The 27,673-nt window shown below is 41.1% G+C and overlaps 2 protein-coding genes across 2 annotated transcripts; one reads left to right on the forward strand and one right to left on the reverse strand.

Annotated features, from left to right (window-relative positions):
• Positions 1–37: 37 nt before the first annotated feature.
• On the forward strand, positions 38–4,735 carry LOC124995676 (protein adenylyltransferase SelO-like). Its single transcript, XM_047568248.1, has 19 exons — positions 38–995; positions 1,074–1,192; positions 1,273–1,401; positions 1,697–1,761; positions 1,845–1,901; positions 2,050–2,148; positions 2,314–2,381; positions 2,493–2,580; positions 2,684–2,753; positions 2,827–2,899; positions 2,987–3,070; positions 3,154–3,283; positions 3,469–3,513; positions 3,618–3,699; positions 3,776–3,868; positions 3,988–4,064; positions 4,180–4,223; positions 4,299–4,378; positions 4,458–4,735. Exons 1-19 carry the CDS (start codon positions 767–769, stop codon positions 4,578–4,580), a joined length of 1,755 nt encoding a protein of 584 aa, XP_047424204.1. The 5' UTR covers positions 38–766; the 3' UTR covers positions 4,581–4,735.
• Positions 4,736–4,967: 232 nt separating this feature from the next.
• Positions 4,968–27,129, reverse strand: LOC124995674 (amyloid beta (A4) precursor protein-binding, family B, member 1 interacting protein). The gene is made up of 14 exons (XM_047568238.1): positions 26,851–27,129; positions 21,302–21,361; positions 20,394–20,481; positions 18,564–18,853; positions 17,339–17,416; positions 15,603–15,762; positions 11,006–11,127; positions 9,769–9,843; positions 9,534–9,677; positions 9,032–9,142; positions 6,813–6,911; positions 6,605–6,728; positions 6,441–6,502; positions 4,968–6,154 (listed from the first exon to the last, which is right to left on the reverse strand). The coding sequence occupies exons 2-14, from the start codon at positions 21,359–21,361 to the stop codon at positions 5,483–5,485; spliced, it is 2,085 nt and encodes a 694-aa protein (XP_047424194.1). The 5' UTR covers positions 26,851–27,129; the 3' UTR covers positions 4,968–5,482.
• Between the last annotated feature and the right edge of the window lie 544 nt (positions 27,130–27,673).

The following is a 27,673-nucleotide window of genomic DNA, read 5'->3' on the forward strand; positions in this document are numbered from 1 at the left end:
AGTAACCGGGCTCGGGTTGATGACGTCACACCACAAGGAAGCGGAGTAGGAAGGAAGCGAAGAAAGTTTAAAGATGCATGAAGAAATGATTTTTTTGTTGAAATTAGGCATTCGTTTTTCAATTGTTTTACTTTAAAGTCTTAAAAATATATTCAAAAAAACGCGTCTCCAGGAAGTATTTTCGTATTTAGACCGCGGCTAGTAGCTAGGTTGCTAACAGATAAGCTAGCTTTACCTATTTATTTACAAAACAGCTGGACTATTACGCCTAATAAACGAACCTAACATCAAATAAATCGTCATATTTCTCGGTGTTTTTAATGTTACACTGTAGAATTTACGGCCAAATTTAAGATTTCGTCTCAGTCCTGTTTGACTTGATGCTTTAAAGTTACTTTAAAAACTGACATGCTATCAGAAGGAAAGTTAGCTTCGGGATCAGGTCATTTGTTTGCACTATACAAGCATTTTAACTTAAATTATGATCTTTTTATTCACTTTTGTGAGGTTTTTTTTCTCTCTCCAGCCAACAGGTTACAGTAGTACCTCTCACACAATGGCTGCAACATTAAAACACCATGTTAATCAATTAATGCTATTTTTGTAACCTACTCTTGGTTGTACTTTTCATTCCAGTCACCTTTTTGTGGACTTACTCAAACACTATTTTGAATGAATGACTTTTCAAACAATTTCCTTTCAATTTATTTGAGCTGCATAACTGCATCCAGAGCAGATCCACGTAAAACAACTGCACTGTCTGGAAATGTGGAGCAGCATCTGCAGACCAATGCTCTTTGCTCTGGTAGTAGCATTGGGTGTCGCACATGTGCATGTCCTGGAGTTCTGCCAAAGCACTGATCCCGATTGTCACGGCCATGATGACACAAAAACAAACAGCCCACTGTCGCCACAAACTCTCACGTCCAGGTGTAATGTTTCAAACCTCATACACAACCTGGGACAGTTCAGAGTGTCCTGCAAGAAGCTAATAGGTAAAATAAATTCTTGGATTTATAGGACAACATAGAGAGACGCAGCAATGTCCCCAATCATTCCTGTCCTTTGTGCAGAAGCATTCCCGATCGATGAGGTCGATGGCAACTTTGTTCGGACTGTGAAGAACTGCATATTTTCCCAATCCATTCCAACCCCACTAAAAGGCCCTCTAAGGCTGGCGGCAGTGTCTAAGGTGATCGTGTGTCAGCGTCACACTGTTTTTGCCACAGAATGTGGCAGATTCATTTCATATATCTGAAAATGTCTCAACAGGACGTCATCGAGGGGATTTTAGATCTGGACATGGCTGTAACACGGTCAGATGATTTCCTGCATTATGCGAGCGGTGGCAAACTGCTGCCCGGGTCCGTACCACTGGCTCACAGATACGGAGGTCATCAGGTAAAGATGAATTTCTTAAATTTCAAGTTGTTTTGATCGAAATGCTTTTTTTTTTCTTTTTCTTTTTTTTTTTTGCTGTGTAGAAAAAATACATGGTCACATATGAGATTGATAAATTAAGAACAACCATCCTTATGAATTCAAAAACTTTCAAATACATTCAAAGTATTTTTTTATGTTTTTCTGATTTAATGTTTTTGACTAAACAATCTAACAGTCAATATGTCACCACCTAAATTAGATTAGTTGTTTATTAAATTTGGTAAATTTTGACAGTTTCTCTCTCCTCCAATAGTTCGGGTACTGGGCAGGTCAACTGGGTGACGGTCGAGCACATTTACTTGGTCAATACTCAAACAGGTGAGTTTTGTTAAATATGTTTAGCGTAAATGCTATTTAAGGCACAACATTGTTCCTTGTAATTGTGTAATTTCATACTTCAGGAAGGGGGAAATATGGGAACTGCAGCTCAAAGGTTCTGGGAGAACTCCATATTCAAGGTACGCTCCTTTTATTCTTTTTGTTATGTCTTAATTTTGTTGTAAACCAAACTGAAATTACATGCTTTTGAGTTTTGTTTTCCTCACTGATAGAAAGCAAAGGGTGTAACGATTAAGTGTTGTGTAACAATCTCCACGCCCTGTGCAGGTCCGGAGACGGTCGAGCTGTTGTTCGCTCTTCTGTCAGGGAGTTCCTGTGCAGTGAGGCCATGTATTTCCTGGGCGTTCCCACCAGCAGGGCCGCAAGGTGGCGATGACGAGACACAAAGATAAAAACAAACTCTCACCTTACCTCACATTTATAATAAAATAATAGACATGATCTTAGAAAAATCCATGATTGTGTTCTCATACATTATAACTCTGATGTTACGTGTTTCCCTTATTAATTTCACAATTTGCTTTGTTTTAGTTTAATACTAAGTGAGGAGCCGGTGTTAAGAGACCAGTTCTACAATGGAAATGTGAAAAAGGAGAGAGGTGCGGAGCCTTCTTACAAAAACAGCTCACGCTTTTAATTCAGAATGACACGCTGTCAGATTACTGCGTTTTTGTGTTTTATCACTTAAATGTTTTTGTTTTCTTCCTCAGGAGCCGTCGTTCTCCGAGTGGCCAAGTCGTGGTTTCGCATTGGCTCCTTAGAAATATTGTCCCAAAGCGGAGAAACAGATCTTCTGAGGTGACACTGGTCCCATTTTTTCTTTCCAACCCGTCCCGTCTGTTTTTCTCTTCATTTCAGTGCCTCCTGCTATCTAAGGGTTTAATTGTCACGTTGATTTCAGAAAGCTGCTGAATTTTATCATCGATGAACATTTTCCTTCTGTGAGTGTGGACGACCCCCAGAAATATTTGGTGAGTCTGGGACAGGGACATGCATTGAAAATAACCACGTGGAGAGTAAATAATTACTGTGTTGTCTTTGCAGGCGTTTTATTCCACGGTTGTGAATGAAACAGCACATCTAATCGCTCAGTGGATGTCTGTTGGATTTGCACATGGTGAGAACCTCGTCTGGTTTTATGACGCAGCACGTGCATCACTCTGCTGATAATAAGGCCGTATTTTTTTTTTTTTTAACCCAACAGGTGTTTGCAACACTGACAACTTCAGCCTCCTTTCTATCACCATCGACTACGGACCGTTTGGCTTCATGGACTCATATAACCCCAGTGTGTTGGACGACCCTCTTAATCTGAAATATGCCCGAACTTTCTGTTTGAGTCGTTTATCAAACTGGACTCTGACGTTTCAGATTTTGTCCCGAACTCGTCCGATGATGAGGGTAGATACAGCGTAGGGGCTCAGGCAGACGTCGGCCGGTTCAACCTGGAGAAGCTCCTGTCGGCCCTGAGTCCTGTACTCAGAGAAAAGCAGCAGAAGCAGTGAGATACAAAATGATTTGCTGGTGTTTTGGCCAGCGATAGAAAATGCAACATATCCGATGAATTCTTGAATGTTATTAACCTTGGATGAAGACATAATTTGTTGCTGTGTTTGTTTTTACCACCTGACAGTTAAGAAACATTTACGTTTTATAATTATTAACCTCCTTTTATCATTTGTTCAGGGCTAAAATCGTCTTAAAAGGATACATAGATGTTTACCAGATGAGGTGAGGTCTATGTTTAGTGTTAATCTCCCTTTTCCTTGCGTCCAGCTTCATGCTTCTTTCAAACTGGGATAATAATAATAGTTTTATTTGTGTGTCTGCTTCAGGATTCACCAGATTTTTAAAGAGAAACTGGGTCTTCTTGGTGAAGAGGAGGATGACGGCTACCTCATTGCCCTCCTCCTTGATGTAAGTCATTTAGATGGATGCTTACCTGTGTCACCACCTGTTTTTTTCTGCTCCCACTATGTGTTTATCGTCCCAGATGATGGAGGACACGCGGTCAGACTTCACCATGACCTTCAGGCAGCTCAGTGAAGCTTCAGCCGAGCAGCTCCACAACAGAGACTTCACACAGGTGTTTTTCGCTCATGCGTGTTGAAAATGTGACAGTTCTACTAAATATTTGTTGAGAGCAGACGTTTTGAAAGCACACATTTCTTACGGTTTTATTAAATTTTGCCTGTCCACTGTCAGATGTGGGCTCTTGCTGATCTGTCGTCACACGAGCAGTTTTCTGAATGGCTCAACATGTACCTGCATCGCCTCAGTAGGTGAGCAAAAACATTTAACATCAAGCTTTGAGGCACTTTGTATGGTAGTACAATTAACTTTTTGTTTCATAAAGACGCCTGTTAGTGTAAGTCATTTTTGTTATTTTCTGTTCAGACAGCAGAATGATAGTGACTTGGATCGTCAACACAGGATGAAAGGTAATCCATGTTTTTGTCATGTGATAATGAGAGAAACCGAAAGATGGTGATCTGATTGATTTAAATATCTTACAGATGTAAACCCTAGATACGTGCTGAGAAACTGGATGGCAGAGTCGGCCATAAAGAAAGCTGAGATGAACGATTTTTCCGAGGTAAATAGCTGAACCTGTAATCCAAAAGCGAGAGGCGTGGTTTGATTGGTTTGACTGCAATTCTTTCGCCCCTCACTAGGTGGAGCTGCTGCACCATATCCTGTCTTCTCCTTTTGTTACACAAGCAGCTGCAGAGGAGGCGGGTTATGCAGCAAGACCCCCGTGGTGGGCTGAGAGCTTAAATGTCAGCTGTTCTTCATGAGCAAAGAAAAACAGTAAAATGAAGAACATCATACCTGTTTCATATTTTGGTTTATTCTGTCGTGTCTGTGGAATCGATTTGCTCGGATGCAGACATGGCCGAATATCAGATGTAATTCTCAGTTGCCGCAGAAAAATAAAGCACATGAAACTGGATCTAAAAATCTTGGAAGTCACATCACATTATTATACTTTCAGGGAACAGAGACAGAATTCGGTCGTTTAACAAAATTCAGATTTTGACTCGTTTTGTGATTCATTGGGAAATTTAATCCAAGAAAGGTGTTGTTTTTTTGATAGTTGACTGTTACACGATTGATTTTTCAGCAGACAGTGAGTTGATAAGACGGTGATCAGGAGGCCCACTCATTCAGTCCGATAAGAAATGTTCATTTCACGTATCTCTTATGTCACCTGGAGTTTGACGTATTTATTCAAGAAGTTTTTATTTCAGTAACAGTCATTTAAAAAGCGTAATGGATACTATTTACAACTCTCCATGTTGACACACACACATATATATATATATATATATATACACACACAACCCCATAAAATGTCTCTGAGAAATATGATGACAGCTTTAATGTATTAATTTTACATTTATTTTACAAATTACTTGATTTTAAATGTAAAATTAATCACACTTCGTGTCCATTACAACACAAAATTGCTTTCTTAGAATGGTGACAGTCATCAGTGTGTGGATATTTGGGTTGTCAAACAGTGTATCTTATAGATAATTTTTTCTTTAAAGAGCAATTCAGAAAAAGAAAATAATAATAGATGGATAAATGTGTCTATAATTGAAATCTCCACAAGCTTAATTTCCAAGATGATGGTTGTGCAGCACAGTTGTGCACAGTTTGTTCTGGGTTTTTGTGTTTGTCGCTCCTCCTCAGGCTATTGATCGCGCTTCTTCCGCATGGCTAGCATCAGTTCTGACATGAGGTCGCCACCTCCTTCTCCACCTCCTCCACCTCCTCCACCTTGCATCGGTGGTGTAGTCCTCTTTGGCGGGGCAGGAGGAAGCTTCTTCAGTGACCCAGTGGTCCGCACAGCTAAACGTGGGCCCCCGGCGGCAGCAGCACCCGGAGCTGGAGCGGCTGGAGGCGGTGGCGGAGGGGGTGGCGGAGGCGCCCCGGCTGATTGGAACGCTGGCTCCGGTGGAGGTGGCGGTAAATACCCCGGATCTGGTGGCGGGGGAGGCAGGGAGTCGCCCAGGCCGCCGAAACCACCGAAACCACCTGACGGAGGAGGTGGGGGTAGAGAGTTCGCCATCGCTGGCGGAGGTGGCAGTGAACCGTAGCCCGTGGCCGGAGGAGGGGGTGGGAGGAAGTCGGGTGGAGCCTCTGAGGACTCGTCAACGGGCGGGGGCGGCGGCGGAGGTGGGAGGTTGTCCATTGCAGGTAGAGGTGGAGGAAAGTTGGCTGGCAGGTGTCGCTGTGGGGGGGCCGGCTTTGCTGAACTCTTAGGAGCCATAGGGGGAGTTGGAGGAGGAAAGGCCGGGTCGGGAGGTGGTGGAGGGAGGTCGTCGGCTAACGCTGGGGGTGGAGGTGGTAAATTTCCCAAGTCCTGACAAGACAGAGCCACATATAAATATGCAGGATACGCAGGAGCAGATTTCTTTAATCAAACAGAGTGGGTTTGTCCTGGAATGATGCTGTTGATGCTATTATGGGAAATGTAGTTTTGGAGCCGAATCCACAAAGAGGCTATAAATCAGGATTATTTTGGCCTCTGCTGCGTCCGTTTTGCCCCACACTTTAAGTAATTTATCAAGCAAAAAAACATATAATATAATGAATTGTGGTGATGCTTTATATCTGGAGTCATGTGGTGCTAATTATAGGTTATTTACCTGTATAACAGGTCCTGCTTGGGGTTTGGGAGCGTGACCGTTGGCTTGGCCTGGTGATTTTGCTGCAGGAGACAAAGAGAAAAGCACAAGTGAACTTCCTGTACGATGAGAAAGTCTGTACTAATATCAATCCAGTACGTCTGCGTTGTTTCAAATCGTGCTACCTTTGATGGTGGGTGACGGCGTTGATGGATTGGAGCTGGTTGGAGTGCTGCGGTTCGTCCACACGGAGCTAACGGCTGCCCTCTTCTCCGCCGTTTTAAAGTTTTCATACAGCGATGCGCCGTACTGGAAGAAACACAAAGCTTAATTTTACAACTTCGTATCCGATTTTTATCCAAGTTTTGTTTTTGCTATTAAAATCAAATTTACCTTTGCAATCCTTATGCCAGTCACCCAGAGGTTCATGGTCCTAGCGTCGTCACAGCACATGTATTTGATGTACTGAGACTCTTTCTGGATCTGAGGGTGCTGCGGACACAAACAGAGTTATGATGTTAAGGTCAGTGCAGAACATATGACAAAGCTCATCCAAAAGATTTGATTTGTAGCTTCTTTTTTTATGTTTCCCGTTAAAAGAGGAAGCTGTGGATTCCACTCCCTTGAAAGATTGGTCAATTCTAATAGCCCGAAGCAGCCACCACCCATACATGTCTGTTCCTTATAAAGGAGACGCACAAAGCTCATAAAACTGGATTTTGAAGGCTTGCCATGTTGATACAGAAAATAGAATCAAGGTGGAGTCTTTGTTTAATTGCTGAGGCTATGTGGATTCATCATGAGACATATTCCAGGAGCATAGGTCTTCAACAGGGGGTCTGCGACCCCTAGGGGTCCGTGGAGGTACTGCAGGGAGGGTTGCAAAATCTTTGGTTGATTAGACATTTTATATGTGTATATATATATATATAATTTTCCCCATCAATTTCAAATTTGTTTAAATACATTTTAACATGAGTCCAACACATTTTATGCTTGTACATGCTTGAAAAAAAAAAAAAAAATTTGAACCTGACTTTAAAAAAATGTTGAAATTTCTAGTGATAGTGGAAACCATTTAAAACTAAACCACAGCAGCCACCCTTTATATAGACCACCCTATGTTCCAACCACTGAACCTTGGGCAAAAGGTTCACCACCTTTCCCTCTTTGTGCCAGTTTTTGATAGATTCTGACCACTGATGACCAGGAACGCCCCACAAGAGCTACAGCTTTAGAGATGCTCTGACCCAGTATCTAACACAATTTGACCCCGGTCGAAGTTGCTCAAATTTTCCACTTCTCTATTTTTTCTGCCGCTAAAATCAACGTTGCTGCCCAAAAACAGTTGCCATGATAACCAGATAATCAGTGTTATTCTTCAATAAGCTCTCAATAATGAGTTTCCTTCATGTGTTTAAAATGCCTTTGAGTAGTCACAGTTTAGCACGAGATGACTTTGTAGCTTAAGATCACGACTAACCACAAGGGGGCAGAGTGGCTCTTGTAGAGAGTCCAGTTAGATGGATTCTGTTTTCACTTCCTGTCATGTGGAATAATTTTGTCAGCATGTACAAAAAAAAAAAGAATAGAAACCAAATAAGGACTAGTGTGTGTCCTCAGATGGACCCTGTAATCCGAAAAGGTGCAAAACCGATGCCTCTAATTGACGCAAAGAGGAAGTTGTAATGGCTGTAGTTGTGAATACTGGGGGAGGTATTAAAGATCACCTCCGGCAGCTCATCTGAATATTTAACTGTGAAATGATGAGGCTAAATTGTTCTGGCGTCCTTGAATTGCCGCTGGTTTTGGCAGCTCATAAACGACGCCCCGCCAATCTGTCATAACACACCCTTATTTAACACATTCACAGCTCAAACAGCTCAATCTATTATAAGTTCATCCGCAACAACCGAAGAAAGTTTCATGAGGTTTTGCTCTATGTTGTTTTTTTTTCTATTATTATTATTTTTTTCACAAGGACAAAAGATAACAAGAAACGAGGCTTGGCCTTCTCACACTTCCACCCCGGCAGGTCATTTTCCTTTGCCCTTGAAGCAGGACCTTATTCCCTTCAAGTCAGACCTTGAGGATTCTGTCTTTCACTTGAAGGTAATAAGTTTCTTTGCTTCTCTAAGCTCTTTTTCCCTTTGCTCCTCACCATCTAGTCTCTGCTGATTCTAGTGTTTTCCCAGTTGAGATAGAGGAAAAGAAAGAAAGTGGACTTTCACATCCTTTTAAAACTCACCAACAACCCGTCTAATTCTCTTTTTTTTTTTTTTTTTTTTTACTGTCAGCATTTCTGTTGCAAGTACTGCAAGTAAAACCTCAATGTTACTGCTAGTACTTGCAGTTTAAAAATACTTAATTAAATGCATGCAACTTCACAGCAAATTATTTCAGAGAAATTTTGGGAAGTACATTTTTCTCTCTTGGCCATGACATAAACAGATAAACCGTGTACTTTCACTTCTTCAATTTAAACTATTTATTGCATTTTAAAGTTACGGTAACACCAGCAGATGTGTTTGTTTGCTGTATAACACAATAACAACACCTTATGTGTTATGCATGTAGCAGATGTGTTCGGCATCAAAGAGGAAGTTGCTTACCTTCAGGACGAAGCAGAAGTCGGTCGGGGCCTTGTATTTGGTCTTAAAGTCTTTGCCGTAGTAGACGTTTACGTTGTCGAACTGCACAAAGCAGACAAGGTCGCGGGACGACTGAAAAGAGAAAGCAATTACACAGCATGAATTTTTATGGTTTCATACAGAGACGGAGTGGAATGTCTACGCTACAGATGCAGAAGAGGGGCATTATGTACTGTACGGGTGGTATGTTTGGAAGCGGGAGCTGCCAAGAGATCCAAGATACATGGTAAGTATCCAGTAAGCAGAAAAAGCTCTAGGCCTATTCAGCAGAGCATGGAACCAGAGTGGGTTTGACAAAGCAGAACGACTGCACTAGAAGTTCCAATGAAAAGGTGCAAAAAACTTGGCATTACATTTTTAAGAAACAAAAATATCTTCATCTTCCTGTCCAGCTAGCTCGCTCAAGCCCTGCTGATTTTACCCCTATCTGACCTTACAAATAAACCCCTTCTTGACCCCTGACCTTGGTCTTCCCTTTGGGCACGTAATAAATTCCCGAGGCCCTCAGCTGGAAGAGACGCTGCTTCCACGACTTCTTGCCGTCCTCTTTGAGGTGGAGCACCCCCTCCAGATCGGGCACGATGATGGAAGTGCCGCAGAAGTTCTCCTGTAGAGGTGGAGAAGGGACGAAAGGGGTCGAGTCAGAGGCGATGCTTCACTCGTAGGTTGGGTTTGTGTTTGAGCGTGAGTTTATTTACCTGGATTAATATTTCCTTGTCTTTGTCTTTGATCTCTTGGAGAGCTTTCTTGTCCTTCTTCCACAGATAAAAGTTCTGCAGCGAGAAAACAGATGCACTTATGATTAATGTATTTTGTATGTAATTTGATCATCCTGCTCTCATTGGTGGTGGCGTGAAAAGGCTAACCAAAGTATTCCTGATGTTTTTCTTCCTAACAAAGTTTTCCAGCTCCTCTAGAGGGATCCTGAGGTGTTCCCAGACTGGATGAGATATGTACGCCCTCCAGTCAAGTCTGTGCAGTCCAGTGACTCTATCCCAGGACCCCGACACACACATCCAAAACCTCCAAACGGAGGCCCTGATAAAGTTTGTATGATCTACCGGACCACGTGTCCGTATGCTAACGCGCTAAACTAAGATTGTGATCGTGACAAACATCACACCCAGCTGATATCACAATATTGGCGTTGTTAGCGTTTAGCTCTACGTGTCTCTAGCAGGACTTTAAAAGCAGTCTTTGTGAAGTAATTTATTAAGTTAATCCCAATCATTTCTGGGTTAAACATTAAGAACTCAGTCTACTCCCTAGTATATGAAAAACAATCTTATCTTGCAAAGAAAAAAAAAACATCATTCTCTCATGACATACTCTTATTAGCCTTTGTTTTCACTGCAAGATAAAGCCTGGAGGAAAATTCTATTTGGTAGTTCCTGTCAAAAGTTAAAATTATAAATTAGTAGAGACACACAGTATAAAACAGATCTGTCTTTTGCTGGAGGATGTGGATGACATGATGGAGTATTTTAAAAATGAGAATATCTCGCTGCTTTTCCAACACGGCTTTTCGTCTCTGCCAACAGACCGAATCCATTAAATACTCTGAGATTATAAAGGGTCCCATTATATCAACAAACATGCCAAGATCTCACTGTCTTTTGCCTCAGGCTGTTTTGTCTGATATATGGCAGTGAGGACATGAATGCGAGAGGTCGTCCGGCACGGTGGAAAGACATCTCATAATTCAGACAACAATTCAACAGTGAAAATTGCCAGATGGCGCGTAGCTGAAACAATGTGGAAATAGATTTGCTCAGACGCAGGCCAAGAATACGGAGCTCGCCCATGTTGGATTTTTGAGCTATCACACACACAAAGCCCCTGATCGCTCAGTGTACGTTTATAGCGTACAGCATATAGGCTACTCTTTTTAGAGAGGTGAAGCCAGTCTGTGTTGAATTAAAGTAGGGCACCAACCTGTGGGTTTTTGAAAACCGCATATTTTTCCTTTCTCTCTTGAAAGAGGATTTTGTTCTCGCTGTCCCTCGTCCATGCTGAGAGAGGATCCACAAGGTTCTCGTGGTCTTCAAATGCCCGTTCTGCCAAAAGAAAAAAAGTTACATGGTAAGCAACTGGTGGTCAAATTCCTCTGATGGCACAAAGGTGAAATAAATTTGATGACAACTAAACTAAAGCGCCACTTAAAGCGAAACACTCACATTACTAGTCATGATGAATTGTCGGATCTTTGCACTGGGCAAAGATCCAAGGAACCCAAGGGTCAAGAGGCCCTTAAGCCAAACCAGAGCGTGACACCACTGACCACTTTTTGGTTGTTTTCTGTCTTCTTTTTTTTTTCTTTCTTTCTCAAACCCGTCATAGTCCCATAGTGTAATGTAATTAGTGTTTATGTTTTACTTCTATCCGTCTTGTCCATGCATAAACAGCTCACAGGTAGGGGTAGGGGCCCAGAAGTCCATTATCTTGTTACGTACTGTAAGTCCATGCTTACAGAGTTTAGTTGACAGTGAGAATGTGAACGCTGAAGAAAAACATTAAGCTGATCCACGTGGTGCTACACCTGACTAGTGTACTCCTATCAGCCATAACGTTATGACCAGACTGGTCACCTCTTAAGGTGTTTTGTAGCATACTGCAGTGGACAGGAGCCAACATGAGCACCACTGGCTGGTCTGAATCTATCCAGCCCCTACAAAGCGAACTGTGGTGACACCCATCCATAAGAACCAGCTTTTCTATCAGAACCAGCATGAACATTTTTAGCAGTTTGAGCTACTGTAGCCGCACCCATCACTCAGCTTTAGCAAGTGATCCACATTTGATAAGTAGCGACCACAGCAGAGAAGGAACAACACATGAGATCTGCAGTTTTAGATTAATTTAACGTGTCTGTGATCATAATCTTACAGCTGATCGTTGTATATACGTTAACCCTTTGACTTCCACGCTAAGAAATACGATTAATCATGATTAAATATCATTTTAATCTATATTAATAGTGTGCACTGCAAACTGGGTATTTTGACAAAAGTATAAAAGTCACGGCTTAGATATTTGTATGTACAATGTGCAATTTGTATATATAATGTGCAAATTTGTGTATCACCATTTGCAATAAGGATGACTAGCAGTGGTTAGAAAATGGGTACAAAATGAGAAATTAAGCATTTTATTGTCCACTACTATGATCAACCGTGTGGTTACACGGTTATCCAGTTGAATAATAATTAATTGTATAAAATTTGTAGTATTAAGTAGGTAGCATGAGAAAGCTGTAATATTACTCTTTAAAAAGTTAAATGCAGCCTTCACCAGCTTAAGCTGAAATGAGGGGAACTACAGGAACTACAGGAACTCTTCAGTGTCAACATTTAGACAGTAGTTCTCTTTTTTTTTTTTTACTTCTGAGACATTCACATAACCTCTTCTTTAAATAATAATAAAAAAACAGTATAACGACGTTCAAAATAGAGACACACAAGTCAGCAACAAGTAGCTCTTAATTTCACTGTCTCAAGTGTAATACAGTGAAAGTTTTTGATTTCTTCGTCTGTATGAAATCCAGCTAATCTCTCTCTATATGAGCCATGAAAATAGTTGGAAGATTAACATCTCCATTCTCTCACGGTGCCTGTTCAGTGAATTATTATTATTGTTACTTAAACCTTAATGTACGCTTCAAAGTCAGTGTCACAGCTTTACATTTGTCTGTTTCAAATGAGCTGAATTAAGGAGGGGTCTGACAAAGTGCAGCCCTTCCCATTTGCTGGAAGGACTTTAAATGGCACTAAACCTCGAAAACACATTATGAGCACTTTCTTCCTCCTCCTCCTCCTCCTCCTCCTCCTCCTCCTCCTCAACTCTGCCCACCCACACACACATACAGTTTTGTAGAGCTCGATCATCTACTTCGCATTTGACTGTAGTTTAGCCATGGTCTCCAATTACAGGTTACCAGCTGAGGCAGAGGTAGGCATTAAATAAATTGCTGCCAGGGTTCCAGACTATAGTTTGGCTCTTACAATAATTAAATGGATGGTGTGACTTTGCTGCCGGGGTTGAGTTATTAGGAGTAAAAGTCCCTTTGAACTGAATTAACCACATGGTGCATTTCGGTAGCGTGCATGGTAAGCACATGGGTGGATTCAACAGCAGAAATTTGTTTGAAGATGTAGCCACTGTTGAGCTCGGTGGGTGCTTATTGGGCATGACTCGCCTTGACTTTATGTTGATTAAGATTAAAGGTCAGCTAAAATGTTAGCAGTCAGAACAGTCAAACTGTTTCCAGTCCGAAGCTGTGTTCGTGTTAAGTTAGTCAAAGATGACACAAGACCACGTCCACCCCCCGTGCTTGTGAGTCAAATGCACTACACAGAAGTTTTTTTTTAGCATGAATATCATTCTATAAATAACAATCATGTGTCACACAGTTAATTTAAAAATACCCTATGATTTGGTTAACATGTTGCCCAAAAGGGAACTTGCATCCCCATCTATTAAAAACCCATCAGTGTTTCACACCACTGCACAGGATAATGTGTTCCTTCATTCTGAGGAGACATGTTGGAAAACTGACTCTTTCTTTTTGTCTCCAAATGGAATTTATTGAAAGAAAGAAGTAGAGTTCCAGGCTAGTTTCATTCATTTTGTGCGCCACAGCTGCACATAAAATTTTTCGAAGGATTTTAAAGCAAAACACTGTTGACTCGCATATGTTAATCGAATTTCCATCAGTATTTCATTAAAAACTAATTTCGGATGGAGTAAAATGAGTCGGCGTGCACATTAGATTAGATGGGCTCTTTAAAGGAATTATCTCCATGACAATCTGATAAAATTGTGAGATTAAAAAAAAAATAAATAAATGAGAAAACAGATGGTAAGAAGCGCCTGGTCAATCTGATGGTGGTAAATATAGCCCAGACAGCTCAGGCGGTGGATTGAGATCATAAGGCTTCTATTTCCACATGACAGGGACGATGACTGACAGTGTCCGATACAGCAAATTAAACCCACCTATCCACACTGCCAAGTGTGAGTGTAAGCAAGAGACCGAGTACAGAAAGAGGAGAAGGATGGAGAAAGAGATGGATGGGCATAAGATCAGTGTTTCACTGCGAACTTGCTGCAGTGTGGCTGCCACAGTGCCAATAAAAACACAGTCCATCATTTGGACCAGGGTGAAATATCCCACCATGTACGTAGTGCGTGTGTGTGTGTGAGTCTCTGTTCAGCTGACAATTCATATAAAAACACACAGAGGGATTATACTGTTAAAGCTGTAATCTATCACCACCGCCACAGGTTTTGTTGATATATCTGCTGCTCCACTAGTGCCTATAGCTGCAGTCTTTCTGCTCTACATTACCCAGAAATCACTACCCAGTGAAGAGGTGTCACCATAAATATGACATATTTTACTTTGCATTCTCTGCCAATGAAATTTTACTTTATTCTAACACCCCAGTTGTTTAATTTATTCCAATTAATTTACCTCTGAAAATACTCCACCCGTCCACATATTAAACCTCTGTGGTGCTGAATTTCTGGGAACCAAGCACCAAATGCAGTCGTGCTTGTTGACAGATTGGCAATTGGCAATTCTCAACCAGAACGAGGACTTCATTTTTTTTTTGTCAGTCCTACCAAGGTTCAAACACTTGTTACATCTGTTACCGTATGCTGATGAAACCACGCTCTACATGCCAGTAAATTGCACCAGTTTTAGGAGTATTTTGGATACAGTTCTTCAAACTACAACGCAGAAATGAGTCATAATCCATAAAGCCACAAAATCTCACGGTCTGAGCCGAAGAAAATAAAAGTCAGTGCTATCACTGATGGAAAATAAAACCTTAAATCTCATGTGGGTTACCAAATTGTCTTTTAATACTTGTAAGCTTTGCACTTGCAATTCTTCATCTCCATATACTTAAAACTTCTTTAGTTGGTCCTTTGGATCAGTATTCAGTGTTTATTTACTGAGAGTAATGTACTGTATGGGTATTTATGGTATAATTTGCATAGTGCCTGCTGTTTCTTGAACTCTTCATTTAGAGGCGGACCAGCAAGCACACTAATTTCAGAAATATGTATAGTAGTCAGTGGCAAGATACGAAGAATTTTGTCCCATTTGAGTTACACTTATGAACACTTACCTATATCAATTCAAAGATGCTTTTTCAAATCAAGGAAACCTATTTAACCGTACATATAAAAATGAAAATGTGCAATTAGAAAGATAACAGGCCGAAAGTGTAAGCAATCTCTCTTCACAAGCTGCACGGGTGTGCTGAAGATCGAGGTAAATAGCAGATCTGTGCTAAAACTCTTGTGGCAAGGTGACGGCCCCGTTGGTATTGTGCATGAGGAGAGAGTCTTTCGGGACTTTAAAATTATCTTTTAAACTGAGGACAGAATTCTAAAATGACTTCAACTATATAAATTCCCATGAAATCCACCTGTATGGTTTTGCTTCCCTAAATTCCACACACAGAAACAGTAATAGCACCTGTCATTTATTATATGGTACATGTAATTGTATAAAACTCACCAAGTTGCAGTTCAGGGTTGGTCTCACACAGACTCCAGTCCACGTTACAGTCACAGTGGGTCTTCTCAAACATCATGTCCAGAACTTCCCTGGTATTTTGCCTCTCGTCGACCATCAGAGTCTTGGAGCTGCCGTCGTTCATAAGCACCTTCACCACCAGCTGTCAGGTGAAAAAAACACAGCTTGATCAATTATTTTCTTAACAATATAAAAAAAGAACAAATGAAAGCTTTTGTTGAAGTAAATAGTTTGATAGGCTTGCTGAGTTCTGTATTAGTTTACAAACCGAGAACGCAGAAAGACCAAATGTTCACTGAATGTCATTTTCTTTTTATGATTGAACAACACGTTTATTTCCCTTTTAACATAGTCCGATAAGCTTCTTCCTCCAGTTTCCTTGTGTCATGCTAAGCTAAGCTAGCTACCGTGTGGCTGCAGCTTTTTATTTAAAATACATGAAAGTTATATCAGTCTTCCCAACTAAGTCATCCAGAAAACACTGACATGTTTCCACAGAATGTACTAAACATGATGGTGTCTAAAAGCTAAATGTTTCCAAAATGTTGTGGACATGAGCAGGTGTCCTAGGTGAGACATCAAACCTAGCCTCTGAGCACATGCACCTTGTTTCTTTGCTAGTTTAATTACATGCTATATGCACTAAATGGTTGTTTCTGTGTCCTAATGTTAGCTTTACTGGAGTTGGAGCATCAGCACTTCTCTCCTCTATTCTGGGTTTTTAGTAAATTCTTCTTCTTTTTCATTTTTTCTTTTCCTTTTCAGTACCTCATCCAGGGCTCAGCATTGCTCTCCTCATGCTCATATGGCTTCACACTTCCCCTCATGTGGAAACAAATCCAGCTTTGAGAAGGTGAGGTGTTTCGCAGGACCGAGTTCAGCCAGTTTGTTGCCTTTTGTCATAAAAATGTGGGTTTCAGAGATGTTATCGCAAGAGGATTTAGGGTGTTAGATCACATGTCGCTCGGACTCGACCTTCCCGGAAAAACAATCCGCTTTTGACATGTGGTCGAATGAAATACTGTTGGATGTCAAATTAATTTTGTCTTAGTGCGTGCACATGCAAAGGAGGTGTTTTCAATAAAACGTCAAAAGTATGCTCGCGAGTAAACAGGTTAAAATGAAACCTGAGGCCTGACCACAGAGTTTTGCTGAAACCACTGAACATGCACTGTGCCATTGTGCGTGTAACGACCTAGAGCCAGATGTTAGTGTGAAAGTGGCCAGTGGTGTGTGCTTCCTCTGATTCCACACACACAATTTTTGTCTAAAGGTTGTTTACTGGAGACTTTTTAGATTTTAGAGAACTTCTAAGAATGTACACATGAAATTTGTATCAGAGCAACAGACCACAGCTTACAAAAAAATCATATCAGTCTAAGCCATCTGTGATATACCACATCACCATAGAATTAGTATATGAAATTGCTGATCTTGATGCTTTGCATGCAAGGCCACTTGTCCGCACTTTTGTGTGGCACTTTGAAGATGAGAAAGAGTCCGCACATCTCCCAGTGAGGAAGCTGTGCCTTCCTGCAGGATGTTGGCAGGATGAAAGTAGCCATCCATTACTGTGATTGATGGCTCTTTCAAAACAAGAGAAAGGAAGACACAGCCATGCTATGTTTGAACATGGCTGTAATTCTGAGTGTCTACACTGTTGCCAGCAGATGTCAGATCAGAGGACAATGCTCCAAGACAGTGTTTACTTGTCTTACCTTTTTCACTTTTGCTTCCTTGAGCTTCTCAAGAGCAAGTTTGATTTTGTCCGCCTTCATCTGCGCCTCGATTTCCTCCTAAATAGGGAAAACGGTAATCAGTGCAGTGATCAGGCTGATGAAAAAGCTGGTGTTCAGAACATTGTTATGTTTATTATGGTGTGCATGTGAATATATTTATGTTTCTTTGCAAGTATTTAAACAATCTAGGGTATAGCCATACTCTCGCCCAATGGCCTCCTGGGAATGGCTCCAGAACTACCGCTTCCCTCTACCGGATAGTCTATATATAATCGATGTTTAATGCTGTTCTGATTTGATCTCTTCCTGTGTGTATAGAGGTGTTCATGCAAGTAATGTCACGGGATATTACTTTTAAGTGTATTAAATGTCAATTAGCAGGGATGGGTCCCTATTTTCTTTGGATTTATCCTCAGAAGTCAGGTGCAATAATACATAAAAATCCTGCCTACAGCTTTAATCAACTTGAGCACGTATACCTAACAATGACGCATTCTCTGTCTCAGCACAGCTGGTGTTTTTACCTCAGAAGGATGAGGTAACAAGCTCTGTTAAAGCAATAAGCTCCCGTCTGGCTGCCCCCCCTCCGACACTACCACATCTTACCTCCCTTACTCCAACCTTTGCTATTGATCCTGCTGCACTTTCTTCATGGCCGCATGTGTTTGATCTGTTCCAGACAGGCTCTCGGCTGTTTCGCCTCACAAGTCTGTGTAACTGTAACAGATGCCTCTGTCCAGGAACAACTTCGCTATGATCTCACTGCCCGGCCGTTATAAAAGCAATACCACTCTTCCGAGTTCCACAAAGACAAAAGGAACTCGCTAGAATATTATATGCTGGGAACTGGTGATGTTTTTGTTGTAATACTGTCTTGTCACGCATGGCTTCAAAAGCACTTAGTTGTGGTAAACCAAGACACGTCACCAATAATAATAATAATAAAAAAAAGACTTTGACATTATTTCCTCTATGTTTATGCCCTTCTATCATATTTCAAGAGGCCAACAATCCAAAGAAATTTTTTTTTGGTCAGTACTCATCCGACTGCACTGTGGAAATGCCCTTGAAACCATTTAAACCAAAACAAATTCTCCATTACCTTCGAATGAACCTCTCACTTCTTATATTTTGGGTCAGTTCCCACTTGAGGTGAAAAGGTTATTGAAGAAAATGCTACCACTGTCTTAAAGCGATGACTCACTTTCGTAGGCTTCACAGACTGAGGAGGCGGAGGTGGTACGGGGGAGGCAGCAGAGGAGGCAGGGGTGCTAACGCTTATGCTGCTGCCTGCGGGCGATGATGGCGAACTGATCGAGGAGGCAGGTTGGATGCTCAGGCCCATGGGTGGCGCCGGTAGGTTTCCGGCAGGAGGTGATGGCGCCTTCAGGCCTTGTATCTCTGCTGCGAGTTTCTCTTCCGTTGCACTGAGGTCAGCCACCAAATCAGCCATGAGGGCGTCCAAATCATTGTCCTCCAGTTCGTGCAGGGACTCTGGTGAAGAAGAATCATTTTGTCACCCAGGTATGCGTTACTTGTCGCGCAAACACTGCCTCAGCTGACTTTTCAAATTATTTGCTTATTCCTTAAACATCAAGAACTTTACTAAAAATAAAACTTTTTCCTTTTGGTGTTTTCATTCAGCAATAACAAATGAAATGGAAACTTCTTAGAAAACTCGTATATGAGGCACAGTTAGTACAGGCTTATTACTAATGTCTAACCACATTTATAAATGATTCATGTACCACATTTTAAGTTATTATTAGCTTATGAACTCGTGTGAGACGTTACGTTTTTAGTTTGCATTGGTCTGTTGGTCAACCGTTTCACTGGCGGTCTTTACTGAAGTATATCTCTTTTTTTTTTTTTTTTTTTACTGAAGTATCTCAACAGCTATTAAATACTTTGTCATTAAATTTGATACGGACATCCATGGCTTCCCTCAGGACCAATAGGCCTATATCACTGGATTCAAAACAGTGGGTTCTCAAATGAAAGTTGCGACCAATTACTTGCGTTCAAGCTCAACTGTACACTAGGCGTTTGTCAATGATAAGTATACAAACTTGGTAGTCTGGACCTGACAAGTTCGATGGGAGGATTCAGTAAATGGAACAGTAGTGCACTTAATGATGCATTCTGTGAAATTCATTCTGGGGTTTCCGGCTGTATTTGGTAAGATGTGTATTTTGACTTCGAATAGTACTAGAGCAGCTATTGATGATGACAACAAGGATATTGTGAAATGCCCACTGTGCTGTTTAGCAAATGTTATCATGCTAACAAACATAGTGTCTTGTGCTGGTAACTTAGCATATTAATATCTCTGAGGAAAATTGCGATCCCTCAACCTTTCATTATGTCTTTAGCCAGCCATTAGTTTGCTATACTGTTATCGTAAATGGCCTCCAGGCATCGACATTTCCTAGCAGCGGTGTTCTCATGTTCTCTCATTTTGTGTACAAGATGTCCAACGTTGTGCTTACGAACTCACAACTTCCCTTTGAAAGCAGCATTACTCATTACTCATCAGTTTGTTAGCACGAAGCCAACGTAGCTTCATTTACATTTAGTTCAAGAATATGCAGCCATCTGCTGTGTGATAGTGACGTGGTCTGAAAAGGCCATTGTTACATAATCTGTGGTAAAGCTGCACAGCCTACCAACCCAGTTTGAAAAGTTTTAAAGGCATTCGCAAAGAGGGAACGTAAATTAGAGGGCTAGCGCCGTAGGAAGCTGTGACCTTGTCCTAAGATTACTACTGCTTGTTTCACAGGCCGTAAAGCCAGAGGTAAACATTTGTAAGAACACCTTAATCTTTGTCTGAAATTCCAACTTGAACACTTGTCAGCTCTAGTGCAGACCTACAGAATGGGTTAACTTTTATTTTTACGTCCAATCTTGATCATTTTCCACATGTGACACATCCTGTCCTTGCGCAACTAGAGTGTTGTAGTAAGTTATTGTGCAAAGCTCAACGCCCAGCCCTAGAGTTTCTACACATTCTAACATAAGCAAAATGTTAAGTCACCATTCAGGTCAGTGAAGCCGATGGAGAAGTTGAGTTCCTGGTTGGTGGTGGGGAGAGGCGCGGGGGGTACTGTTTCCTGTCCAAGACTCTGTGAAGAAGAATGAACAAGGCGGTGTGTTTATAAGTGCAGCCGAAGGACCCCCAGGGGCTCAGCGAGTTAATCGACAACACGCTCCGAGTGCTCTGAAACATAAACTGTCCTCAAACTTTATGTAAGAAGGTATAATTTTACGTTTAATGTTACATCTGGTTTTGGGTATTACACCTAACTCTGCTTCTACGCGCAATATGAAGCCTCCTGGCCTCGGCAAAGGCTGAAGTCATTTAAAATGACTGCTCGGGCTGGAAAACAACATCAAAGTGATCAGCAGGGTTTTCCAAAAAAAAAAAAAAAAAAATGGAATCTGTAGCTGACTCATGAGTTTGCCTTTTGACCTTCGTCTAAAAGAGTGTAATTTATGGTTGTTAGATGACCACAAAGAGTGTTTCTCCCTGTGGTGTCTGTTGTGTTTGCCAGTCTAGAGCGTCTCTGTGATGGATGGTGGGTTTTAGTGACTTTGTCATCTACTTCTAAAGAAGACTATTTATATTAGCTTAGTGTGTGCAGTTTGGAAAAAATGTGTTGTTGCCTTTGTGCTGCTTGCATCTTGTGTGTTTTTTTCAGTCTAACTGAAAAGAAGGATAACAGTATTGTAATATATTCAGTTGGATAAATTGAACTTTTTGGGCTTCATGTGAAGTGTAGTACAGACTTACATTGCACTATTAAAAAAAGGGGACCAGCAACAAATACATAAATAGCGAGAACGTTTTTAAGATAAGATAATTATTAACTTTGCAAATAATTATTCATTTTCACCAACGACAACGTGAATAAATATGTCGCCATGGCAACAGTCTGAACTCACCTGAGTGAGGAGGTCCATCTCCCCCAACAGGTCACTGAACATGGCGTCAATGTCGTCCATCTGGATAAAGCAACAACAGAGGAAATGCTCAAAGATCAGACCGCACAGTATTTATCACGTGACAAAACCTCAATTTCCACCGTGTGCATCGGTGACCTGCACCAGCGAGTGCTGCAAAGACTCTTCATTGATTGGACATGGGTGTCAAGGTGGAATGACGGGGAAGGAATTTAAGGAATGTGGAGGTAAATCTATGTTTGTGCATTTAGACGCAGAAAGTGGTGAGTTGCGGCAACTTTATTTTGCTCCCTCAGGCTACACTATCTTGCAAAACATCTCCAACGCAGAATGAAGGAAGAAAACTATGCATGCATAACTTCAGGCATTCGTTATTTGCCAGAACTTGTTGCACCCTGTTCCACATGTAGAAACGTTTTTTTTTTTTTTTTTTTTGCATGTTCATATTCAGAACAGCTTTTTTAAAAGCTGACCTGTGCCCATCAGTATATTTTGGAGTATTCTTGACTGAGATCCTCAATGTGATAAGATTTTGGCGTGTTTATAAATATTCTGATCTTTCTTGTGTTTGCGTCACTGACAACGAATGAAATGCACCAGTTGCATTTCACTTTAAAACATGCATTGAGTCCTATTTTTTGTTGAAACCACACACTCACATTTCCCAATTACAACATACAGTGTTTGTTTTAGTCGCTGCATGCACCGCTTTATTTAAAATGCCACATGCTAAAATATACAACCAGATTTAAAAGGCTTAAAGACTGCAAGAATTGATCCCTGAAACTTGCTGAGCTCTAAAGAAAATGAAACCATTGGCAGCATAAAGCATGCAAGCTTGCATAATGTGCTTAGCTACAAATTGCTGATCAAGACTCAAATCTGACTCACACGTCCGACTGTAACAGATTGATATTGTTTAACCCTGACGTGGACGAATGAAACCAGCTTACCAAGCTTACGCACGTCAAAATTACACAACTGCCTCTTAAGGCCGTTCAAGCATAAACATCAAAACAAACAGTGCACAGTATCCATCAGGGAAAACCTTCATCAAGCATCCAAAAAAAAAAAGAAAATCAATAATAATAATAAGAGCAATTCATTGCATCACATACATCCATCTAGAGAGGAATCATCCCGGAAACTAAGTCACGTCTCTAAAGTTGCAGTTGCGTGACGAACCCCCCTGTGTTTTTCCTGATAACGACTCGTGAAGACTCGCTCGAGACTTGCGACTGTGATTATGTACAGTCGGCCGCCTCTCTTACGTGTGCTGTCTGAGGCCTCGTTTCTCAGAAAAAATGTTGTGATGGCCTAGAATGTGCAGTCAAAACATGGGCCCCTGTTTTCTTTTCTTACACTGGGACTTGAGTGGTAGTGGTCAGGAAGGCAGTGACGGCACCAGGTCACAGTGGTGCTAATGGCAAGAATGCAACATCTACTACTGTGACTGGTATTCTCATTAAGTATAACAGCAAAAGCAGTCACGTATGAGTAATTAGATGAGCCCTGCAAGCTTTAAATCATTATGACAAGTGGTTGTGAAGACATCACTCAACTTCTAACCCTCGGTGCTGTGGCTGGAGTTTCAGTGGCCTTATTTTAGCCACACTAGCTGCTACAATATAAAGCTGTGATTGTTTCATTTCATTTTTTTTTTTTTTTACAGCAGTTAGTTAAATTAACCAGCACTTTGGTCTAGACAGGAACATAACATCTAATATATGGATGTAATATAATATTCAAGATCCCCAATGGTTCATTGAGAATCCTAATGGTTACTAATGCCCAGACTGTTCTTCTTTTGATTCTGTGTTCATTTTATACATGTTCTCACATTGAATTCATACTGAATGTACTAGTACAAATTTTAGTAATTAGTCAAGAATATATTATAATGAGTGGCTAGACTGAAATGCCTCAGCAGCTGTAGGAGGGACTGTTAGCACTTCAAATTGTGAGGACTGTAGTAAACACAAGCAGCTGACAGGCCTAAGTCCATGTTAGCATGTAGTTCAAAGCACTCCTGTGGAAACAGTGACACACGCAGTCACACCAGCATGGTTGTGGAGATTGCACGTCTGTTGTTTTTGCGGTTTCCTAGAAGATTTCTGACTATTTAAGTCATTTTTGATGACTATAATAAAACACTCCAACAGTGAATTAGCTCAGCATTGCTTTAGTCTGACTTATTTTGAAGAGTGCAGTGTCGTCTGCAAAAGTGGAAGGTTCGGTGATCTAGTTTAAAGATTGGTGTGGTTCGCGTTTACGTAACAATTCATCGTCTCGACTTCTACACACACTTCACACTGGCCTCAGAGTTTCCACAGACTGCCTCTTTTTTTCACATACCCAATTCTGTGGTCTTTACATTTTCTCTGCTGCTACGGTACATTAGATATGGAAATGAGGTCCTGTGGAGAGTATGACTCTTTTAGCTCCAACAAGAAAGGAACAGGAACTTAGCGGAGGGACACCCTTCGGGTAAACCCACAGCCACACAGTGGAGGGGAAAAGTGTGACTGATAGTTACGGGCAAGATTTTAGTACAGGATCAATACAGACTCTGTGTGCATGTAGGCGTGAAAGCTTTATAATTTTATCTCACGATTGGTTAGGGCACTCGGTTCTACTTTGGGTGTTATTTCCAAGTGACGTGAAACTGTATGTCTTCACATGAGATCACAACTCCACTCTTCAGAATAAAATTCACCCTTAGGAGGAAGTGGTAAAGTGTAGACTTCCTGTCATTTTTTTTGAAGTTTTGAAATGGTATCGGAAATGGTGACATGTGCAGCCACCTGCAAATGGTGCTGCTTCTTTTGTGCTCAGTTTGTCGACTTTCATTTGTCCGAATACGTAATTTACATGAGCTTAGTTATTCCTTCTGACTAAATAAAAGTCCTCATAGTGATATTACTAAAAAGAACTATAGATATTTCCACTTCTTTTATTTTATGTTTCACTACTGGTGTAATTTTGTGTTCGCAACAAAGTCGGTTTCACTGTAGCAACCACAGCGTGTCTTCACTAACAAGAAGACAGAGCATGCTGTTAGCGCCTGATGCATACTTTTAAAGTCACACAAGGAAAGGTTTAGTGCATCAATTAGATCACTACGACCAGCTGCTTTTAAAGGGCAAATGCATTAAGCAGACCACTTCCAACTCTCACACAGTGAGGAGAAGTAACAAAGGATGAGTGCAGCATGTGGTCAGATCATGAAAACAAACCGTTGTCGCCTGCTGGAGGCCTAAACTGACCCAGTTTTAAAGACACTTCCCTCTCAGATTAGTGCAGTGGTGTATCAAACAAGAGGCAAAGTGAGAATTACACTTTTGGATGATACACCATTGTGAGATCTGACATATGATACGCAGACTAACCACAGAAATGGTGTGAACAGTACCACTACAACCAGTAAGGAGTATTAGAATTCAAACTTCTAAGGAATACTTTTATTATTTTCAGAAATATACTAATTCACAAAATGATAATGCTTCCATGTCTGTCTATTGCGCAATGTTAGCTAGAAGGTTATTAGCGTAGCCTAGCATGTAGGCTGTGTTCAAACTAGGTTCAAACGCAAATACAGGTTTTGTACATGAAACATTGGGATGTGTTCTCCTGATTTCTTTTTGGTGTGGTTCATCCCAGTATTATTTAACAACGTCGCATGCTATTTTGTGGCTTTGGCCATTAAGTGGGGGTGTGTTTGCTGCGTTCAGAAGAAAAGTCCAAATTTCTGCTCCCTCCTGTGGTATTCATTGAAGTTAGATTCACAAGGTGCTAACTTGTTGTCACAATATTCCTAATAGTGGATAATAATAGGATTAGAATAATAGGATAATAATCCTAATATTCTTCCATTACAGCTTTGCATTTCCAACATTAAGTGGAAATGCAAAGGCTAACTGTTAGCCTGGTTGGTCTCTAGATGGCCATATTTGGCTAGCAGCAATTTAAGGTGACATGAATCATGATGCACTCAGCCGTGGTCCTATTTATACATGATATCACAGAGATATTATTACCTTGTCACCGTGACTGACCGCATGGTTTCATGCTAAGCTAAGCTAACAAGCTCTAGGCCGTAGGAATGGCATCATCTCTTGTCCTTTACAAAAATACGCCTTGATGTTCGGTAATAAAAAGAGTTTATGGACCCATTGTCAAAAGATTTTTATCAGGAGTGCTGGAAAACCAGCGTCACCATTTGTCTCTGCAACAGATCTGTGAAGTCACATCCGATTTCCAGTTAAATCGAACCTCATTTGCGCAAAGACACCACAATGACGACACCTGGTGATAACGCTCTGTTGGGGGAGATGAAGGGAGCAACGTGATAGTTCACGTTCAGTATGTGTAGCACAGAAAAGTTCACATTTAGAAACGAAATGTTATTGGAAACAGATTGAAATCTTGAAATTGGACTGTGCATTATAGACAAGTCTCAAAATACAGAATGCAAACAACTAACAAATAACTGCCCAGTAAATAATCCCTAAATATATGTTTCAGCCTCTTTATAAGTCCACATGTGTAACCCAAACTTCAGACGGCGAAATAGGAACCAGACAATGACTCTTAAGTGGCTGTATCAGGGCACAGCATGTAGACCATAACGTAAAGAAACTCCCACTCTTACTCGGCTCAGATGTCTACGCTTGGTTCTTAAACAGATGTGTTTACAGAACTGGATGTACTCCATCGAGAAGCAGGCGAATTAGAGGCTCGGCCGCAGAAACAAAGCGCCCGAGGACAGAAAGATCGAAAGAGAGGTGTAACAATGCACAAGCCCTTATCTGTGTTTGCTGAAGCGGATTTTGAAATCAAACTGAGACGTTCGAGGTCAAACACATTTACATATGTAAATATGTGTCCAGATGTACACTCTTCACACAAAATCTCTGCTTGCACATGACTCATAGTCTCACAAACATATTGCAACATTTTCTCAATGGACAACGTTCAAAAACAATGGTTTTGCTACATCCTTCCAAAAAGACACTCTCCCTCGTACCCCTTCTAATTAATTCCGTTCATATTTCCACGATTTAATCTCGGAGGGCAAACGTATAAAATGTTCCTATGATCAAACTGACAGCACCACAGGCTTTGAAAAGAAGAGGCCAGCGGTGTCAGTTTCATGTGGTTATTGAGTCATACAGCAAGCTGAAGCTAGACCAGTGTCCACCCATTTGGAAAGCCAACAAGTACACATATAACAACGTCTGTCTTATGTCTATACAGCTTCCTATTTATGGTGAACAAAAGCAGCCCGTCAGCTCATCAAAGAAGACTGTAAATCACTACATTTTACACATTTTAAACATACTTTTACTTTATTATTTATCTCTTGTAGCTGAATTTGAAACATTTGTGTCAGGTGTCAACATGGCAACAACCACAATGCTCACTGAAAAAGTGGTCAAAGTCTGGTCTTGTTTTGCAATCAGAGAACGCGGCTACGGGTGTTCACCGTTAACTGAAGTTCGAACATCCAGCTAAAGAGAGATTAAACTCACCTTTTCAAAATGTGTTAATCCTTATTTCACCAGTTCGTTTTCAAGGTAACAGCTTCATGGACATCAGTTCCTCCTCAAGGTTTCTTTTTTTTTAATTTTTTTTTTTTACTCTCTGTTGAAGCTCAACGCCAGAACAACATAACAGTCATATGCAGGCAGATTAGGGTGTGTTGATGTGGAGTGCATCTGGCTCTCTGACTGTTGACTTCTTCCTGCTTAATGCGGAAGTTCAGGTCTAGACCTGTCATTGCATTCCAGCTAAGTGCTCGACACTTTCACAACGCTCTTGTCTGGGCAGCGCAGGGCCGTCCCCTTTAACAGTGCTCCTCAATCTACACGATACACTGTGAGACGGTTCCAAAGCTGGACCGGGAGCAAAAGTTTGCTTCCAGGCAAGACTGCCGGGGGTGATTGACAAGCACTTGAGCAGATGATGAAGGTTTTTTTTTTTTTTTTTTTAGAGGGGAAAGAAAAGCAGTCGGATCGAGAAAACGGCTGAATCAGCGCTAGGAATGTGACGGGCCTGGGTTAATAATTCATCCCACTGCAACTGATTTACAGCAGGTCTTTAGGCAGGAGTGGTAATGTGGCACGTCACAGCGGTGCAGGATCCCAGGCTCCAGCTGAGCTCCACTGGTCTAAATTCTTCAGAAAAACACAGTGTCACCTATAGTATTAAATGTAATTTTTTATTCTATTTTTTTTATTATTTTCTTTAAGACTTCCAAAGTTACAACGCGCCGCTTCGGGGCGGCGAAGAAAAACATTCAAAACCTGCTTTCAGTTAAGTTTTTCTCTGTGTTTAAAATCAGGAAGGGATATC

The sequence above is a fragment of the Mugil cephalus genome, chromosome 18 (genome assembly GCF_022458985.1).
Source record: "Mugil cephalus isolate CIBA_MC_2020 chromosome 18, CIBA_Mcephalus_1.1, whole genome shotgun sequence".
Classification (NCBI taxonomy): Eukaryota; Metazoa; Chordata; class Actinopteri; order Mugiliformes; family Mugilidae; genus Mugil; species Mugil cephalus.

What these genes read in the sequence shown, in the direction of transcription:
- LOC124995674 (XM_047568238.1), bottom strand. Translation starts at nt 21,361, where the DNA reads ATGGACGACATTGACGCCATGTTCAGTGACCTGTTGGGGGAGATGGAC. An exon ending in CAACCCTGAACTGCAACTTG is followed by an intron (nt 11,128 to 15,602) that starts GTGAGTTTTATA and finishes TTCTTTTGGCAG; the next exon opens with AACGGGCATTTGAAGACCAC. An exon ending in GCCGTCACCCACCATCAAAG is followed by an intron (nt 6,503 to 6,604) that starts GTAGCACGATTT and finishes TGTCTCCTGCAG; the next exon opens with CAAAATCACCAGGCCAAGCC.
- LOC124995676 (XM_047568248.1), top strand. Translation starts at nt 767, where the DNA reads ATGTGGAGCAGCATCTGCAGACCAATGCTCTTTGCTCTGGTAGTAGCA. An exon ending in ACGACCCCCAGAAATATTTG is followed by an intron (nt 2,754 to 2,826) that starts GTGAGTCTGGGA and finishes TTGTCTTTGCAG; the next exon opens with GCGTTTTATTCCACGGTTGT. An exon ending in ACAACAGAGACTTCACACAG is followed by an intron (nt 3,869 to 3,987) that starts GTGTTTTTCGCT and finishes GTCCACTGTCAG; the next exon opens with ATGTGGGCTCTTGCTGATCT.